At 42.0% G+C, this 19,465-nt stretch overlaps 1 protein-coding gene across 1 annotated transcript in view; it reads right to left on the reverse strand.

Moving 5' to 3' along the window:
- The window catches only part of LOC136147361 (neuronal acetylcholine receptor subunit alpha-7), a 137,329-nt gene that overhangs the window by 79,640 nt on the left and 38,224 nt on the right, over positions 1 to 19,465 (reverse strand). Inside the window, exon 3 of the mRNA XM_065906744.1 lies at positions 587 to 631. Coding sequence (XP_065762816.1) covers positions 587 to 631 — 45 coding nt within the window. The remainder of the gene's footprint in view (positions 1 to 586; positions 632 to 19,465) is intronic.

Here is a 19,465-nt window from a genome sequence, read left to right on the forward strand (position 1 = left end):
ATATTCAATTTAAAACAGAGACTGACAGTTTTATTTTTAAATGTTTATATTTACAGCTGGATGGAAGTGATATATTTTGTAGTTAATTAATCTAGGTTAGAACTTTAGATGGCAAGGTAAAAAAATCCAAGAATGAAAAAATACAGCATCTCGAAATTCTTGCAGAGATCACTACAGCAGGAAGCGTGAAGGCTTCTGGCTTGGGCACTGCTCTGCTACATTAAGACATGCACGGCTAGAGATAGGGGGAGCTGGGCAGGCACTCTGGAGCTCTGGGGATCAGTTATGGTGCGGGCTGTGGACATTCACATGCAAACCTGCAATTTACGACTAATGTGCAAGTTTCTGCTTTTGAAACTTCCCCAAGTCACCCTGTTGTGAAGCAGGAGCATGCACTGAGCCTTGCAGGGTGTAGCACACGCAGCACATGCAAACATAGGGTGGTCTCCTTCGCTGTTGGCAAACGTGGAGGCAGGCAGGACAGTCCTGGATACTCTCAGGGACTTGGCCTGCAATTCCAGCTCAGGCATCTCGGATGCAAGAGCAGGAAGCCCCATGGGCGAGGACGGCCACTGTTGCAACTTACCATTTGCAGCCAAATGTTGGTGGTCAACACTTGGTTCTTCTCATCCTTTAAAGGAAAAAATAAAGAGTCAAAGATATGGTTTATATAGTGTCCTTAAAAGAAAATGATACCATTATTCATGAACCAGTCTGATGGTTGGGACGGTTGGTATATGTGGAAATTAGAATTCACCAAGCACTTCCAAATATACTCCAGCATTTCCCTGGAGTGAAGCTTTTCTATTTACACATTCATTACAGAGCTCTTACACAAGATAGAAAAGTAGAGAGGAGGAAATTAAAACCCTATAACCCCACCATCCAGAGATGATACCTGCTAACAGTTTAACTTATTTTTACTTACACTTTTTAAAATCACTTGTATACTTAAAAAAAATGAAACTGGGTGCAAATTCCAATCATTTAAAGTAAAGTTTACTACAAGAATGGATAGAGTTTTAAGCAAATTGAAATATTTTAAGCTTCCCTCCCCTGGGAAAGGGAGCCCTCCCGTGACAGCTGCTGCCCCTGTGCTAACAATGCTGTGTGGGCCCCATTTCTTCCTGGGTCTGCTACCTTTTCTTCCATCCTTCATCAACCAGGCAGCACACCAGGCCCTTAACACACACAAACAAGGTAAATCCTGTCCAGGTGAACAAACTAAGGGTCAGAAAGGTGAGCTGACTTTATAAAGGAAACATTCACACCTTTATGCCAAACATTGGATCTGGGTCAAGAGCCCTCTTTCCACATTTCCAACCTGAGTGTGGGCTCCAGAAGGGAGCCAAGTCTGCAATCTGTCCCGGGAGCGTGAGGCAGCATATCAACGGTGGCTTTGCCCTCACACTAGGCACCCAAAGAAGATGCTAGCCAACTTCAGGCCTTTGCAACTGGGATGCAATCAGCTTTTTTTTTTTTTTTTTTTTTTAAATCATGGTTGGCAAGGCCCCAAAGTGGCTAGCAAAAGCCAGGGTGGGCACGGAGAAAAATGAGCAAGTTTCCTGCAGTAGTTCTACTAAGAACGTTGTTGTTCAATATTTCGTGTTCAATTCCCACCAAAAAAGACTCCACAAACTAGCAATTTCACCCCCTCCACGGGAAAGTGCTTATTAATGCTGAGATGCCCTGAGGCTGAGATCATGAGCTCCTTCTAAAGGAACTACCTGGCCTGGTTCCCTGGTAGCATTCGCAAAAACAGACCCAGCGGCAGAAAGAACACCATCTGCTGGGGCGTGGTCACAGGGCAGGGATGCAAGTGAGAAATGAATGCTGCTTCTCATTAAAATACAAATGTGTTGAACATGTAAGGAGCTGGCAGAGATTCTTGGACACATCAGTGTCCCTGCCCCAGCAGTTCGCCCTGGGCACCTCTGAGAGATGACAGTGGGGGCAGGAAGGTAATCTCGTTCAGGGGATCAGGCTGCCTGAAGAAAGACAGGGGACCAAGTCCCAGGGACCTCAGGCCAGGGGCTATATCCAGAAGTTGCCAGTCTGGTCACAAGAAAAATATATCCCCCTTTTGCAAAATAACACCTTCCAGGGGTTTGGGTAGAAATATCTGTGGAGCTAACCTCCCTCTGTGCAGAGTGAACAGTCCCTGACGAAGTCATGCATCTGCACTGCACGAGGGCTCTAGTTCCAGTCTGATCCCAGCGCTATTTGAAAGTGCTGATAAACTCTTTCAGGACATATGTCCCTTGCCTCAACTTATTAAGGAATTGTTGTTTTTAATGGACTTAAAATTAGCCAGTGTTCCATTCAGGTGGCTTCTTTCTCTTAATTGCATCCGTGTCTTTATCTTCTGAGAGAAAGACTTCTGTGGTTTGGGAGCTCAATTACGACCAATCTAATTAAAAGCCTTTCTTCTTTCCAACATGCCAGCTGAAACCTCATTAGAGGGAAACGGGATTTCTGCGGTGTGCGGTGGCATGGGACTGAGCAAGCATTTCAAACTGTAATCAACGCAGAGCAGCAGCCAGCCAACCTCCAATGGAGAGAGCAGCGATGCAGGTGGGGGGGCCTCCATAGAGACCCAGGAAAAGCCAGCAGGACCATCAGAGAGGCTCCTGTCTGTGTTCCCAAGGTGGGCCCCCATCTCCCATCCCAGGCCACTCACTGACTGAGTCTCAGCTCTCTCAGTCTGCATGGTACAAGGCACGGTGGCATCTCCTTCTCATCCCCATGTGAAGCATGTCCTTTCCCCTCCAAAGACTGAATGCTTGTGTCACCCCCAAATCCCCTATGTTGAAACCTACCCCGCCCTGGGATGGTATTAGGAGGTGGCATCTTTGGAATGTGTTTAGGTCATAGGGGTGGGTTCACCCTCAGAACCAAGACTGTTGTCCTTATTAAAGGGACCTCAAAGAGCTCCCTCACCCCTTCTGCCATGTGAAGACCCAGCAAGGAGACAGCCATCTATGAATCAGGAAGTAGGCTCTCACTAGACATCAGAGCTGTAGGTGTCTTGATCTTGGATTCCTCAGCCTCCAGAATTGTGAGAAACAAACGTGTGTTATTAAGCCACTGAGTGAGTGGTACACTGGTTACAGCAGCCAAGCTGATGGAAGAAAGGACCCTCATAGTCTGACCTCTGTTCAGTTCCAGAATAGCTCTCTGCCCTTCTCCAGCTGCACTGCTAAAAGAATCCAGTCTTGGGTCCTTAGAGCAGCACACAGCCCCTTCTTTAAGCCATAGTCCAACCAAGTGTTCACTTATTCATCCATGCGACAAAATAATTCTGAAGGACTTCCTGTTTCGGGCATTATGCCAGCCTGACATGCACCATGGTGAACTGAACAGACATGGTCCCTGAGCTCACAGAATATAAAATGTGGGTGGAGGGTGGGATAATATAATATGACAATGACACACCTGTAATTACAAATGGTGACAAGTCATGGAGGACAGGAAGAGGGCACCTTCAGAAAAGATGTCAGGGAGATAAACATCACCAGAGGGATGAAGATGGGGTCCCGAGAATGAGATGTGACCCTTACTCCCTATGACTCCGCAGCACCAAAGCCACGACCACTCACACCCACCGTATGCACCTTCCACCTTCCACGACCTTGCTCCCCCCTCAACTCCCGGGGGCCTTTCCTGCCACACACCCTCCTCCTTCCTCTTTTGCAAGCCCAGGGGCTCCAAGAAGGAAGTTGCAGTCTGTGCAGACCTGTGGCCTCAGACTACAGGCACCAGGGAGACAGAGTGCAATTCAACCCAAGGAGGAACCTTCCTGCCAGTGGTCCAGCTGTATCAGAAGAGACTTAGCTCTACTTTTGGTTTCTTCCCACAAGGATAACTAGTTATCTGGACATCATTTCATGCACAATAAATCTATATTACATAAAACAAAAGAGAGACCTAGCCACTGGTTTTCAAGTTGTGAGTACAGAAGATGGGCACCCTTCCGGTCCACTCTGGGCTGGCCCCCGAAGGCACAGCCAGATAGCCAGGACCTGCAAGGTCTGCACCGCAAGGTCCTCTCCCACCCAGCGCCCTGTCACCCCTTCCCAGCCTTGTCCTCACCACCCACAGCCCTGACTCCCTATGGAGTCAGGAGGGAAGCTTCTCCTCCTTTACCGTGTCCTCCTCCACTGACACGGAAGCTACCAGCCTCCCGTGCTGCCCTCGCACTTGTGTGACATCAGGAATCGGCAAATGAAGCTGAACTCAGTGGTCATGTCCCACACAGGCTGGAATCACAGGGGTCCAACACTGGGATTCTTGGTGGGGGGAGGGGTGAGAAGGGGGTTTCCAAACCCTGACCCCAGACCCATGCCCAGGGGATTTGAAAAACAGGCAGGTACAACCTCCTGGGGCTGTGTATTGTCACCCTCCTTATTTAACTTATATGCAGAGTATATCATGCGAAATGCTGGCCTGGATGAAGCTCAAGCTGGAATCAAGATTGCCAGGAAAAATATCAATCAACTCAGATATGCAGATGACACCACCGTTATGGCAGAAAGCAAAGAGGAACTAAGGAGCCTCTTGATGAAGGTGAAAGAGAAGAGTGAAAAAGCAGGCTTAAAACTCAACATTCAAAAAACAACCAATAGGTTGGTCATAACTTTTCTTCCAAGGAGCAAACATCTTTTAATTTCATGGCTGCAGTCCTCATCTGCAGTGATTTTGGAGCCCCCCCCAAAATAAAGTCTGACCAACATAGACAGCATACTAAAAAGCAAAGACATTACTTTGCCAACAGAGGTCCATTTAGTCAAGGCTATGGTTTTTTCAGTAGTCATATATGGATGTGGGAGTTGGACCATAAAGAAGGCTGAGCACCAAAGAATTGATGCCTTTGAACTGTGGTATTGGAGAAGATTCTTGGGAGTCTCTTGGACTGCAAGGAGATCAAACAGAGGATGAGATGGTTGGATGGCATTACCGTTTCAATGGGCATGAGTTTGAGCAAATTGTGGGAGATAATGAAGGACAGGGAATCCTGGCGTGCTGAAGTCTATGGGGTTGCAAAGAATTGGACATGACTGAGTGACTGAAGAACAACGACGATCTTCTGGGAGCAAACAGCACAGGATCTGGGCATGGGTTCCAGGGACTCCAGACCCTCAGCAACCGTCTGTCCATCATGGCCCTGACCCAACCAGACTGGCTTGCACAGAGGGCAGAGCCCACATTGGCTGCTGGGAAACCTCCTGGGCTCCAATCAGCTCCTCTTATTAAGCATTCACTGTTCACGATTTCAGTGTTCACTCCTGGGAAATGGGGAGACAGCAGCTGCCCCCACAACCTCCCAGTGTGGGAGGGACGAGGGCAGTGTCGCATAGGCTGTGACATGTGACTCAACTCCAGTGCACCCCCATGTGGTGGCTCTCACTCTCTCTCTCTCTCACACACACACACACACACACACACACACACACACACACACCCCTCCCCCACAAGACCCATGCTCCTTCCTGACCCTGGGATCTCACAGGACGACACAGGACCCCTGGCTGCCATGGAACCACAAAAATCAGTACACAAGCACTCCCAAAACCAAGCTCTCCTTTGCTTTTCAGTCTGAGCACTTCAGGATAGTATTTAGTCTCAAAAAAGAAGGAAACCCTGCTCTTTCCAACAGTGTGATGAACCTGGACGATATGATGTTAAATGAAAGAAACCACAGAAAGACAGACTGCATGATTCCACTTGTGTAAGAAATCTAAAATAATCTAACCCATAGAAGCGTGGGGCAGAATGGTGGCTGCCAGAGACTGGACTTGGGGGAAAAGGAATGGGAGGTCTCTGTCCAAGGGTGCAAAGTTTCAGTCTATAAGATGAACAAGCCACAGAGACCCCCAGTGAGGCAGAGCGTCTATAACTAATAATGCTGTAAGGTAGTCTTAAACATTTGTTAAGAAGGTAGATCTTATGTTAGGTATTCTTATCCTAGAAATAATAATTCTAACAACAAATTTAAAAAGATAGTAGGAGGAAACTTTGGGAGGTGATGGCTATATTAATGTCATAGATTGTGGTGAGAGGGTGTATGTTTATCTGCAAACACTTCAAATTGTATGCATTGTATGTGCAGCTTTTGGTATGTCAATCATACCTCAATAAAGGGATTTTTAGAGTACACTTTATGTTTTTTAAAAATCAGTCTCTTGGAATAATCACATGGCTGCTTACAGCACGACCACTCTGATGATGTGTCATGTGCCATCCTGCATTCCTACAGCAACTATTCTTCAGGAAGTTACAGGGTGACATTATTCAACTTTATTTTGCAGAGCTTCCGACACTTTCTCTTTGTTTTTGTGTAGATGCTGAGGAAAAAAAAACAGGTAATAATAGATCTGTGTCTCGATTCTTGTTTGCAGAGAAAGTTGCTGGATAACATAAATCCTTATTTTTGTAGTCCTCTGTAGTTTATAAAAAGGGTTACTTCTCTTACCTAATTTAATCTTTACACCAGCCATGTTTTTGTCCTGTTTGTAACAGAAAAATAAATTGAGAGGCTGTGATTTTCCCTGAGTCAGCAAGATATTAGGTTGAGAAAAGATTCATATCCAGAATAAGAAATAAATGCCTACATATCAGTAAGAAAAAGGCACACAATCAGAAAATTCTGTCCAACAGAAAGAAAGGGCAAAAAATGAACAAGCCCATGATTTTCATCACAGAGGATACCAGTAAATGTCATATGAAAAGAACATAGCTAAATTCAAGAGTCTGCAGTCTTCTGAATGTCATACACATACACACACACTTTTTTTTTTTTTTCAAACTCATTATAGTCTTGGGAAAATTACAAAGTCAGTGCTATTATTATTCTCATCTAATAATGGGGACTCAAGGAAGAGTTTCCAAATTTAACTGAATACATCACTGTTCTGTTTGAGTGTTTTGCAGTGAGCCTCTATCACCTTTATAATCAAGAGAGAGGGATATATAAAGATATGAACTGTGAAACCAAACAGCCTATGGCCCTAGGTCTCACAGTTCATGCAGAAGCTGAGACCCAGTCCCTTACCTGTTTAGCTCAACACTTGTGTTTCAGCCACCAGGCAACTCTGCTCCCAGTGTTCTTCCTAAGAAACACTTTGGTAATGGTCACAGTAAATGGTTCCCTTTGATTTCCATACATCACAGAAATTCTCAAAGTATAGACTGGGAACCTCTGAGTTTCTGAGATGCTTTCAGAGGATTAGTGAAGCCACAAATTTTCACAACCATCAGGAGTTATTAGCCTGTTTCGCCCTCATTTCCTCATGAGCGGTTGGTAGAGCTCTGCAGAGCCACGAGACATATAATGCAGCAGACTGCAGAAGCAGATCAGAAAATCCAGTCCTCTGTAAAGCTGGGCCTTCAGGAGATTTGCAAAAAATAAGAAACAACGCCACCCTTCTCACTAAATGTGTTTTGCTTGAGAATATAGTTATTTTTCTTAAAATATTAGTTATGATTACAAGGCACAGGTTTATGATTTTAAATCGATTCATGGACTTGAAAATGTTTTCTTAGGCTTTATTTCAAACATGCTAATAAATATTGATAGATGTAACACATGTAAAAAAAAAAATGGGAAGGGAGAGAATTTGCAATAACTTTTATGAGAGTAGAGGGGTCCTAAAGCTCAGAAGTTTGAAAGTCACTGGTGCAGGCTTGGTGTTCTTAATACATCCTGGTTCTTGGACTCAGGGGCTTGGCCCCATCTCAGTGCTCATTTGTAGGTTGCCCAAGGTCTGTATCTTGGGGTACAGTGTGAAAGGCCTGCCCTAGCCTCCCCAGGGAGGGATGAGGGGTTCAGGGGCACACTTTTAACTAGGGCTGAAAGACATTCTTTCTGCTACTATTAGAGGAACAGCCTCCCAGTCTCCCCCAAAGGACTCAAATCTAGAGGAATGAAGTCTAAGATATGGAGAAGGAGAGCAGAACCAGAAAAGAAGTTCCATCTTGAGTCAGCAGAGCTGGAAGGTGGAGGAAGGGGTGGAGGGGCTGGGGGATTATGGATCCAGGGGAGAGAAGGGGAGAGAGGCAGACTCTGGTCACTAGAACCCTTGTGTGGAACTTGCAGGAAGGGAAGGGAAGGAGATGATATACATAAAAGAAGGCAGGAGCCAGAAGTGAAAGCAGTAGTGTTTTCTTTTTATTGTTGTTATTATTTGACATATATAATATTTCCACAAGCAATGTAGATTAATTGGCTTAACAAATTAACAAAAAGTAAAAATCACATAAAAGGAAAGAATAACACAGAAAAAAGTTTATACTATCATACTACAGAAAATTAAAAACTATGAGTAAACATACCCTTGTAAGGCATGGGCAAGATAAAAAAAAATTGGAGTGACAGATTCACAAATATAGTTTGGAAGTGAATGAATCAATGAATACACAAATAACTTAAAATAGCAAATGCAAGAAAGAAAAGGAAAACAGATGAGCATAAAAAATACAAAGTATAATCTGGAAAAAAGTCCAATTAAGACAAGCATGCTTCCTGTGAGTTCTTTCTACTATATAACTCAATAATACCTTGGATCAAATTAAACATGACTTCAAAGATGAGACTATAAAAGACCTGAATGAAACAAAAAGGAGACTGAAGAGCTAAACAAATAAACTGAGAGCCAAAACAACACAGTTACATGGCTAGTAAATTAGAACCAGGAAGGAACAAAACAGACCCAGCTGAAAATTGAATTAATGGCATGAAGGCAAGGCATGAGATAACCACAGGGTGTGCAGAGGAAAAACACAGAGATTAATTAGGAAAGAGGACACAGAGGTGCCAAAAGGAAGACACAACTTGAACTGAAATAGAGAACATGCATGTGGGAAGCAAAAAGTGTATTGAGACCATACACAGGAGACATAATTCTGGTTCTAACAAAACAGCCGAATCCACGACCTGAACACTGTCCTGCTATCAAACACCTAGCGATGCTAGAGGAAATTATAGAAATATTTTCTTAAATGTAAATGGAAATAAAAAAAGGAGAGAAATCTTCAAAAACAAAAAATCCAAGTGGGAACCGAAAATGACACTGTTAGTGCATAAGCTGGTGTAGGGAGAGTGGCAGTCAGTCATATTCAGAGAACTAGATCAAAGCATCCGTTGGACTGAATGCTAAACTCCCACTCCATAGGTGAGGGGAGCTAACCCCATACCATCCACCCAGCCATGGGACACAAGGATCTTTAAGAATCCACTGCCGGAAGGAAACACAGGCAAGTCTGTCTCAGCCTGGGCTGACAGTGGAGGGAAAAAGGCAGCACTTAGGGCTTCCCTGGTGACTCATTGGTAAAGAATCCATCTGCAATGCAGGAGACCCTGGTTTGATTCCTGGGTTGGAAAGATCCCCTGGAGAAGTAATAGGCTACCCACTCTAGTATTCTTGGGTTTTCCTGGTAGCTCAGCTGGTAAAGAATCTGACTGCAATGTGGGAGACCTGGGTTTGATCCCTGGGTTGGGAAGATTCCCTAGAGAAGGGAACAGCTACATACTCCAGTATTCTGACCTGGAGAATTCCAAGGACTAGTCCATGGAGTTGCAAGGTGTCCGGCATGACTGAGCAACTTTCACCTTCATTTTTTATAATTCCTCAGAAAGTGTAGGTCTTCTTTCAGATGGAGAATTCAAATATAAACAATCCACAATGGCTGGGGACTCTGCAAACTAAGAAAGTAGCATAAAAGCTATTCCATAGCAGTAAAACTTGAGGTAACAGACAAAAGCAGAGAGAATAAACAACTAAGCAAAAAAAAAAAGGCAAAAAAATTGCTTATAAACCACAACCAGGTTATGTCTTCCTGATGCAAAATATAAAATATGTAAGTAAAAAATCTCCCATGACCAAGATACAGAAAACCCAAGTCAGCAGGAACAAATCCCCCAAAATTCAGACCAGAGAAATATCAGAGGGAAAATAATGAATACCCATTTTAAAAATGATTAAATATATAAAGATATCAAAAGCACAAGAGAAGAATACGATACTCAGGGATAAAACAAAACAAAACAAAAGGATAATTTTGCAAAGTGAAAAATGTAGTCACTGAAATAAACACTCAAAGGATAAGTTACAGACTAAAAATAAAAAGATCTGAAACAATAATTAGTAAAATGAAGACAGACCTGAACAGATGGCCTAAAATACAGGATAACATGATTGCTTAAAAGACATGAAAGATACAAAGAAAACATCTAACACACATCTAAAAAAGCTTTAGAAAGAGAAAATTTAAAGAGATAATGACTGAGAAATTACCAAAATTGTTGCACTCTCAGTTTAAGAAATTTTGACAAGTTCCTCAAGAAGATGAGTATGACTCACAAACTAATCAAGGTTTAATCATTTTTTTCAGCTCCTATATGTAAAGAGCTTAGAATTAATCACTGCCACACTTACGGCTTTCCTGGTAGCTCAGACGGTAAAGAATATGCCTGCAGTGCAGGAGATGTGGGTTTGATCCTTGGGCTGGAAAGATGCCCTGGAGAAAGAAACGGCAACCCACTCCAGTATTCTTGCCTGGAAAACTCCATGCACTGAGGAGCTTGGTGGGTTACAGTGAGTCAGACTAAGCAACTAACACTTTCACTTTCACATAACAACGACAACAAACAACAATGAACATACTGAAAATCAATGACCTTAGCTGGACCCATGAGAGATTGATACTGCAGGGTAAAGTGCCACACAGAAATCTGGAAACAGGCGAATTCAGAAAGTCACAGCTTAGTTGGGGCAGATGTCATTAGAGCCATAAACTTATAGCAATGCCCACATGGTCATTTTGATGAGTCTGCTGAGGACGAACTTGAGTGAGAATAAGAAACTCCAGGATCACACAATCATGTGGACAACTACACTTTCATGAATCTTATCTCCAGGATCCCCATTAAGTTCTTATGGTAAATATCCAAGAAAGATCCCAAAAGATCCCCTTATAACTCTGGCATGGGGAAGGAAGATAGGCCACCCAGAGCCTTCACCTTAGCAAAGGCCACTTTCCAAGCTTTCCAGCACTTGATCCCCACCATTCCTCCCACACCAGCATGCTGTAGCCTTTCTGTTTCAATGGGGGGGGGGGGGGGTAGGGGCGGGGGGAATGGTAGGCAGATCATACAAGCTATAATAAGATAGAAACACTTGTGAAGGTCACAGCCCAGGAGCACAGGCCCATGAGCACAGGCCCACTGAAAGACTGGGATTTAATCCTAACACCACAGAACCTACAGCACACCTCCCCTCTCCCACATCTTTCCACCACACTAACACTCCAAAAGGAGGACAGTGGGTTCCCCCTGAAAGAGCTGCAGATCGCCTCTGAGTAGGGGTACTGAGCAAAGACCAAAGTCAAGAGGGGAGACAAAAATAGACAATAGAAGAATCTGAAGTCTCTGGCACCAAAAGCTACAGCAAACATTACAGCCCAACTACTAGTCAAACTAACATAAATTCTCAAATGATAGGTGTATTTATTTCAATTTCTATTATTTTATAGGACACTTCTGGTGTGTGACAGAATAGCTATAAGGCAACTAAAAATAAGAAAAAAGTCTGAAGAAACAAAGCAAGAATCAGAAAAGACTCTGATATGACACAGATGTTAAAATTATCAGACATGAAATTTAAAATAATATGATCACTGTGTTAAATGGCTCTAAAGGAGAAATAAACAACAAGCAAGAACAGATGGGTAATGTCAGCAAGAATATGGAAATTCTAAGGAAAAATCTAAAAGAAATACTAGGAATTTTTTAAAAGGTAACAAAAATAAAGAATGCCTATATGAAATTTGAATATATTTTATAAAAAATGTACAAAATTCTATTCAATGCAAATATTTTTTAATTAAAGAAAGAAAGAAATTCTTTGATGGGCTCATGAGTAGATTGTACAGAGCCAAGGAAATAATTAACAGGCTTGAAAATATGGCAGAGAAACTTCTGAAACTGAGGGACTTCCCTGGTGGTCCAGTGGTTAAGAATGCCAACACAAGAGATGTGGGTTCGATCCCTGGGTCAGGAAGATCCCCTGGAAGAGAGCATGGCAACCCACTCAAGTGTTCTTTCCTGGAGAATCCCACAGACAGAGGAGCTTGGCGTGCTGCAGTCCACAGGGTCACACAGAGTGGGACACTACTGAAGGGACTTGGCAGGCGAGCATGATCTCACATTTGGTGATGAAGCCTTTGAACACAACTGCAAAGGGATGACGATCCATGTAAAAAGCTCTAGGTTGGATTTTATTAAACTTGCTCTGTGAAAGACACTTACCAGAATGAAAAGACAAACTACAGACTGGGAGACAGTTTGGAAAAATACATATCTGATAAAAAACTTGAATTTGAAATATAGGGGGAAAAGTCAACAATAAGAAAACAAACAACCTTACTAAAAAGTAGGCAAAAGACGTGAACAGACACTTAAACAAAGAGGATATACAGATGGCTAATGAGCATACAAAAAGATTCTCAACATGCCATTAAAGACTTATAAATTAATACACTAGATGGGAAAAGAATTTGAAAAAGAATTGATACATGTACATGTATAACGGAATCACTTCGCCATACACCTGAAACTAACACAACATTACTAACCAACTATACTTCAATATAAGATAAAAACTTCAAATAAAAACAACAACAAAAAGTGGTGACATACTACCACACGTCTATCAGCATGACTAAAATCTAAGAAACTGACAATACCAGCTGCTAGGAGGGTGTGGAGCAGCAAGAACTCTGATTTACTGCTGGTGGAAATGTAGACAGCACAGCCAATCTGGAAGACAGTTTGGTAGTTTCTTACAAAACTGAACCTGGTGTCACCAGACTATCCAACAACTGCATTCCTAGATATTTACCCAATGATTTCAGAACTGATATCCACACCAAAACCTTCATGTGAATATTTATGGCAGCTTTATTCATAAATGCCAAAACTCAGAGGCAACCAAAAAGCCCTATAGTAGGTAAACAGATGAACTGTGGTACCTTCGTACAGTGAATTATTATTCAGGGGTAAAATTAAATGAGCTATCAACCCATGAAAGACATAGATAAATCTTAACTATATATTGCTATGTGAAAGAAGCCAGGTTGAAAAGGCTACATACTCTATGATTACAATTATAACACATTCTTAAAAAGGCAAATCTAGGACTGGTAAACGGATCATCAGTTGTGTGTATGTGAGGTTATACGGATGAATAGATGGAGCACAGGGGATTTTTAGAGCAGGGAAACAATTTTGTATGATACTGCAATAGTGAACACAAGACATAAAGCATTTGTGAAAGCCCATATAACTTTACAGCACAAAGAATAAACCTTAATGTATACAAATTTGAAAGTAAACCGTTTAGGAAGTCAGAGGTTCCAAGGTGGAATGCAAAAACGTGAGAAACTGATCTAAACACATTACAAAGGTAAAAACCTCCCTGACAGAGTTGGAAGAAAAGGGTGCTGACTTAAGTAATTCCCACATGAGTGGAGTCTCTATGGCAGTGGACACATGCACTGCACTTTAGGTGATGAAGCTCTTCTCTATAGAGGTCTGGGTTAACAGTTCTAAACCACTGCAGGTATACTGGAATTGAACAATTAAGTAAATGGACGAAAGATGCAGGGGAGTCAGATTTCTCACTGCTGGGGTGGAAAGGAGGTTAGAATTACCCACATGGTAATGGAGTAGAGTGGGATACACAAGGAAAAATCAATGTTTAGCTTAATATATAATAGATTTCAATGTTATACACAGAAATACTCGTGTGTGTGTGTGTGTATGGGATAGTGTACACATGCTTATCTCCTTACTCTGTCAACTTTGAGGGCCTAGAAACAATGATGCCCCAGTAGCACACCTATTACCCAGATTTTGTTTCCTAATCATTCTCCAGTAAAAATAACCAGGGGTCCTTGAGAAACAGTTGACTCCAGGTGTTGGGCAGGTAATAGACAAGATGACCTGGAGCATCTTTTGATGTTTTGAGTGCCAGGAAATAAGAACATGAACAAAAAATAAATACATAAAATCGCAACGATGAGGGTGCATCAAAGAGTAACAGGAACAAATAGGCCAGGGGGCCAAAACCAGAACAATTTGCAAAGCAAAACTGTTTTGTTTCTAAAGTAGTATTGAATTATAACCAGAGTGTAAGATAAATATCTCCACGTCCACTGCCATAAATGAATAGTGGAATAAATTAATTGGAGTAGGCACTCCAGTATTTATGCCTGGAAAATTCCATAGACAGAGAAGCCCGGCCAGCTACAGTCCGTGGGGTCCCAAAGAGTCAGACACAACTAAGCACACATGCACACACACATGGGATAAATAAATAAATGGGAGAAAAGAAAGAAATCTCTCATGCAGAGAAACTCAAAATAGTTTATGTAGATACTCCACTTTTTAAGGAGATGGAGCTTAACTCCCCACTACTTAAATGTAGGCTGCACAGAATGACTTCCTTATATAAGACCACAGTGTAGACAGGGGGGAAAAAAGAGTAATTGTATAGTGGAGAGGCCTGACCTGCCTAAAATTATATGATCAAGGTCAACATCAACAGTGATAAATCATATTGACAGTATGTACCCTTGATATGGGGGTTTCCCTGATGGCTCAGCAGTAAAGAATCCGCTTGCCAATGGCTGCCAATGCAGGAAACAGGTTCGATCCCTGGGTCAGGTAGATCCCCTGGAGTAGGAAATGGCAACCCACTCCAGTACTCTTGCCTGGAAAACTCCATCCATAGAGGAGCCTGGCAGGCTACAGTCCATGCAGTCGCAAAAGAGCAGGACGCAACTTAGTGACTAAATAACAACACCCTTAATATGACAGAATGTACTTTCCTTCTGTGGTCCTCCTCCCTAAACACATTACTCCAGTCTAATCATGAAGAAAGCATCTGACAAATACCAACTGAGGGATATTCTACAAAATGCCTGACCAGTATTCTTCAAAACCGTCAAAAGCGTCAAATACAAAGTCTGTCACAACCAAGAGGAGCCTAAGGAGACAACTAAATGGAATATGGTACCTGGATGCAATCCTCGAACAGAAAAAAGACAATAAGTAATAAAAATACCAAGAAAATCCTAATAAAGTATGGACCTGAATTTAAAATGCTCTGTCAATATGTGTTCATTAATTACAATAAAATGTACCATACAAATAACAGGGGAAACCAAGTGTGGGGTAAATGAGTAAATCTTTGCAATCTTTTTCTAAATCTAAAACTGTTCTAAAATAAAATATATACCTAAAAAAATTAAATCTATTAAAGTGAAGTAAGTCAAAAAGAGAAAGATAAATATCATATGACATCACTTATACGTGGGATAGAAAATAGGATACAAATGAACTTATTTACAAAACAGAAACAGACTCACATAGACAATAAATGTATGGCTACCAAAAGGCAGAGAGGAGCAGGGGGGATAAATTGGGATTGGGATTACCATATACACATTATTATATATAAAATAATAAGGTCCTAGTGTATTGTACAGGGAACTATATTCAATATCCTATAATAAATCATAGTGGAAAAGAAAAATAAATAAATATGAGCAGTATTTTAGCCATGAAAAATCTAAATCACACTGTAGTGAAACTGTAGTATGTTAAAATATATCCTAGAAGCACAAAAGAGTCAAAGACAGTTTATCTACAGGGAATTAAAACTGTCCTGAGAGCAGATGACCAAGGCCAGCAACAGCAGCCAGAAATCAACGAAGTCACATTTTCAAATTCTGGAGAGTAGTCATGGAATTCAACCTTGAATCTAGATGAAGCTAAACTGTCATCCAAGAGTCAGATTAAAAAATTAGTGTATCACTGACACCACCTCATCTATGGTTTTACTATTAGGTGTACTCTTGGCAGAAGAATAAACTGGATTCAGAAGAAAAGAAAGTGATGCAAAAATTTGACTCATTGTAGTTGAAACTCTGAAAATACTTAAAGATAAATACAAACTCTTTATAGATTATTTCTGACTGTTGAGTTTATAGAAAAAAACAATTTTATTGTTTATCCTCCAACTAAAGATTTATTCTAGTTTCATACTGCATCAAATCTAAGATGCCATTCAATTGTAAGATATTTATTTTTTAAAAAGTTAAAATATGAAAATATGCACACTTCAAAACTGATAGACCATGGTGCAAACTTCATAGATAAGGAAAGTTAAAGAAGATTTGTGATCAGTAGAGACTTCTAATGATCCATCTTAATGTCATTTACTTTAATGTTTGCAAAACAAACTGGGGTACAGAGAGTCTAAACAGGGGTTTCTCCCAGAATCAACATTGAGATTTTTATAAACTATCTGAAAAATATAAAAATGTCCGAAACTCTTAAAGTCATTTAAACAGAGAAGATTCATAGGAATCACCTATAGGAACATGTTGCTGAACTACAAGAATGAGAGAGAAAGGAATGATCTTCATAGCAGTGATATCAGGACATTAAGGACTTCAACTTAGGGGAAAAAATTCAAGAGTCACTGTCAACCATTTGCAAATATCCTGGCTTGACATTACCCATCACACCTTAATCAAGAAGGATGTGAAGAACACAATGGGACATTTCCTCTTCAATAGTTCAACAGGAACACAAAGAAAAGAAAAAGACAGTCATTTAAAGCAATCAAAGATATATCCAGATGTCCTGGAATGTGAAGTCAAGTGGGCCTTAGGAATCATCACTATGAACAAAACTAGTAAAGGTGATGAAATTCCAGTTGAGCTATTTCAAATCCTGGAAGATGATGCTGTGAAAGTGCTGTATTCAATATGCCAGCAAATATGGAAAACTCAGCAGTGGTCACAGGACTGGAAAAGGTCAGTTTTCATTCCAATCCCAAAGAAAGGCAATCCCAATGAATGCTCAAATTACCACACAATTGCAATCATCTCACATGCTAGTAAAGTAATGCTCAAAATTCTCCAAGCCAGGCTTCAGCAATACGTGAACCATGAACTTCCAGATGTTCAAGCTGGTTTTATAAAAGGCAGAGGAACAAGAGATCAAATTGCCAACATCCACTGGATCATCAAAAAAGCAAGACAGTTCCAGAAAAACATCTATTTCTGCTTTATTGACTATGCCAAAGCCTTTGACTGTGTGGATCACAATAAATTGTGGAAAATTCTGAAAGAGATGGGCATACAAGACCACCTGACCTGCCTCTTGAGAAACCTGTATGCAGGTCAGGAAGCAACAGTTAGAACTGGACATGGAACAACAGACTGGTTCCAAATAGGAAAAGGAGTATGTCAAGGCTGTATAATGTCACCCTGCTTAAACTTATATGCAGTGTACATCATGAGAAATACTGGGCTGTAGGAAACACAGGCTGGAATCAAGATTGTTGGGAGAAATATCAATAACCTCAGATATGCAGATGACACCACCCTTATGGCAGAAAGTGAAGAACTAAAGAGCCTCTTGATGAAAGTGAAAGAGGAGAGTGAAAAAGTTGGCATAAAGCTCAACATTCAGAAAACTAAGATCATGGCATCTGGTTCCATCACTTCAAAGGCAAACAGATGGGGAAACAGTGGAAACAGTGGCTGACTATTTTTCTGGGTTCCAAAATCACTCTAGATGGTGACTGCAGCCATGAAATTAAAAGATGCTTGCTCCTTGGAAGGAAAGTTATGACCAACCTAGACAGCATATTAGAAAGCAGAGACATTACTTTGTCAACAAAGGTCCGTCTAGTCAAGGCTATGGTTTTTCCAGCAGTCATGTATGGATGTGAGAGTTGGATTATAAGGAAAGCTGAGCGCCGAAGAATTGATGATTTTGAGCTGTGGTGTTGGAGAAGAGACTCTTGAGAGTCCCTTGGACTGCAAGGAGATCCAACCAGTCCATCCTAAAGGAAATCAGTCCCGGGTGTTTATTGGGAGGACTGATTTTGAAGCTGAAACTCCAATACTTTGGCCACCTGATGCGAAGAGCTGACTCATTTGAAAAGACTCTGATGCTGGGAAAGATTGAGGGCAGGAGGAGAAGGGGACGACAGAGGATGAGATGGTTGTATGGCATCACCAACTCAATGAACATGGGTTTGGGTGAACTCCGGGAGTTGGTGATGGACAGGGGGGGCCTGGCGTGCTGCAGTTATGGGGATGCAAACAGTCGGACACAACTGAGCGAATGAACTGAACTGAAAGATATATTAATAGCAAAGAAGAGGCAGGATGGTGGGATTCCTGCGGGAAGACAAGTCAGTGTCACTGGGCCCCTTTAGAGGGTCAGGGGTCAGTGGTGCTGAATGCAAGCAGCCTGAGGAATGTCTCATAGCAGTTGACCCAGAGTAGCTTCCTCTCTAAGCTAATTCTGGGATCTAATACCCACTCCAGAGAATCCCTTTCATTAACAGTCTACTGTCTGCAATGTAGATACATGAGGGAGAGGCAGAAACAGGAGGGTTATTGGCCAGTATTCATCTGCCGCTCATCTGACCACAACCCATGTAAGGAGCTCTGCCCGTGGCCATTTGTGGCTGTTCTCATGCTACCCAGGCAGTGTTAACTCCAAACCTAGGAACACAGTGGCAGAGAAAACTGCATTTAAAGCCCTGCCCTTGTGAAGCCTGGCCAGGGTCATCTTAGAAACCTGTGGGTTAAGAATACTGTCCAAATGAAACTGTCACTGAAAGAGGGGTCCAGCTGTTTGCTGCTCAAAAGCCAATTAAGGGGCAAAGTTGGTAAACGGAAAGTTCTGCTTTATTTTGGAGGCTGGAAACTGGGGTGGCATTAGGGGAGTGAACTCCTATCCACAGGCCAACTCCCCCAACTGATAATCAGTGGGCAAGAGCTTTCATAGTCAGAGAGAGGGGGAGACACACAGAAACAGCACAATCAGCTCTGACAGTCATCTTGAAATTAGTCATAAGGTGGTCTAATCAGTGCCATCTTGATTAAGTACAGTTAACCTTTAGATCTACAGTTGGTCTGTTGCCACTTCTCTGAGGCCAGTTCTAGGAACTGTGACAGCTTATGTCATGGCTATAGTCTAGTCATCATGTAGTTAACTTCTTTCCCCTGGTGGGGGTTTCAGTATCTATGAAAGAAAAAAGAAAAGCGAAAGTGAAGTCGCTCAGTCGTGTCTGACTCTTTGCGACCCCATGGACTGTAACCCACCAGGCTCCTCAGTCCATGGAATTTTCCAGGCAAGAGTACTGGAGTGGGTTACCATTTCCTTCTCCAGGGGATCTTCCCAACCCAGGGATCAAACCCAGGTCTCCTGCACTGCAGAAAGACGCTGTGCTGTCTGAGCCACCAGGGAAGCCCTTCAGTATCTATAAAACCACTCAAAGGACACGGCTCAGCATATTATCTACAATCCTTGAGGAGAAATGAAAAGTCCTCAAGATCGCTTGATGACTAAACTATTATTGTTTTGTCCTGTTGGACT

Source organism: Muntiacus reevesi, chromosome 15 (assembly GCF_963930625.1).
Source record: "Muntiacus reevesi chromosome 15, mMunRee1.1, whole genome shotgun sequence".
Classification (NCBI taxonomy): Eukaryota; Metazoa; Chordata; class Mammalia; order Artiodactyla; family Cervidae; genus Muntiacus; species Muntiacus reevesi.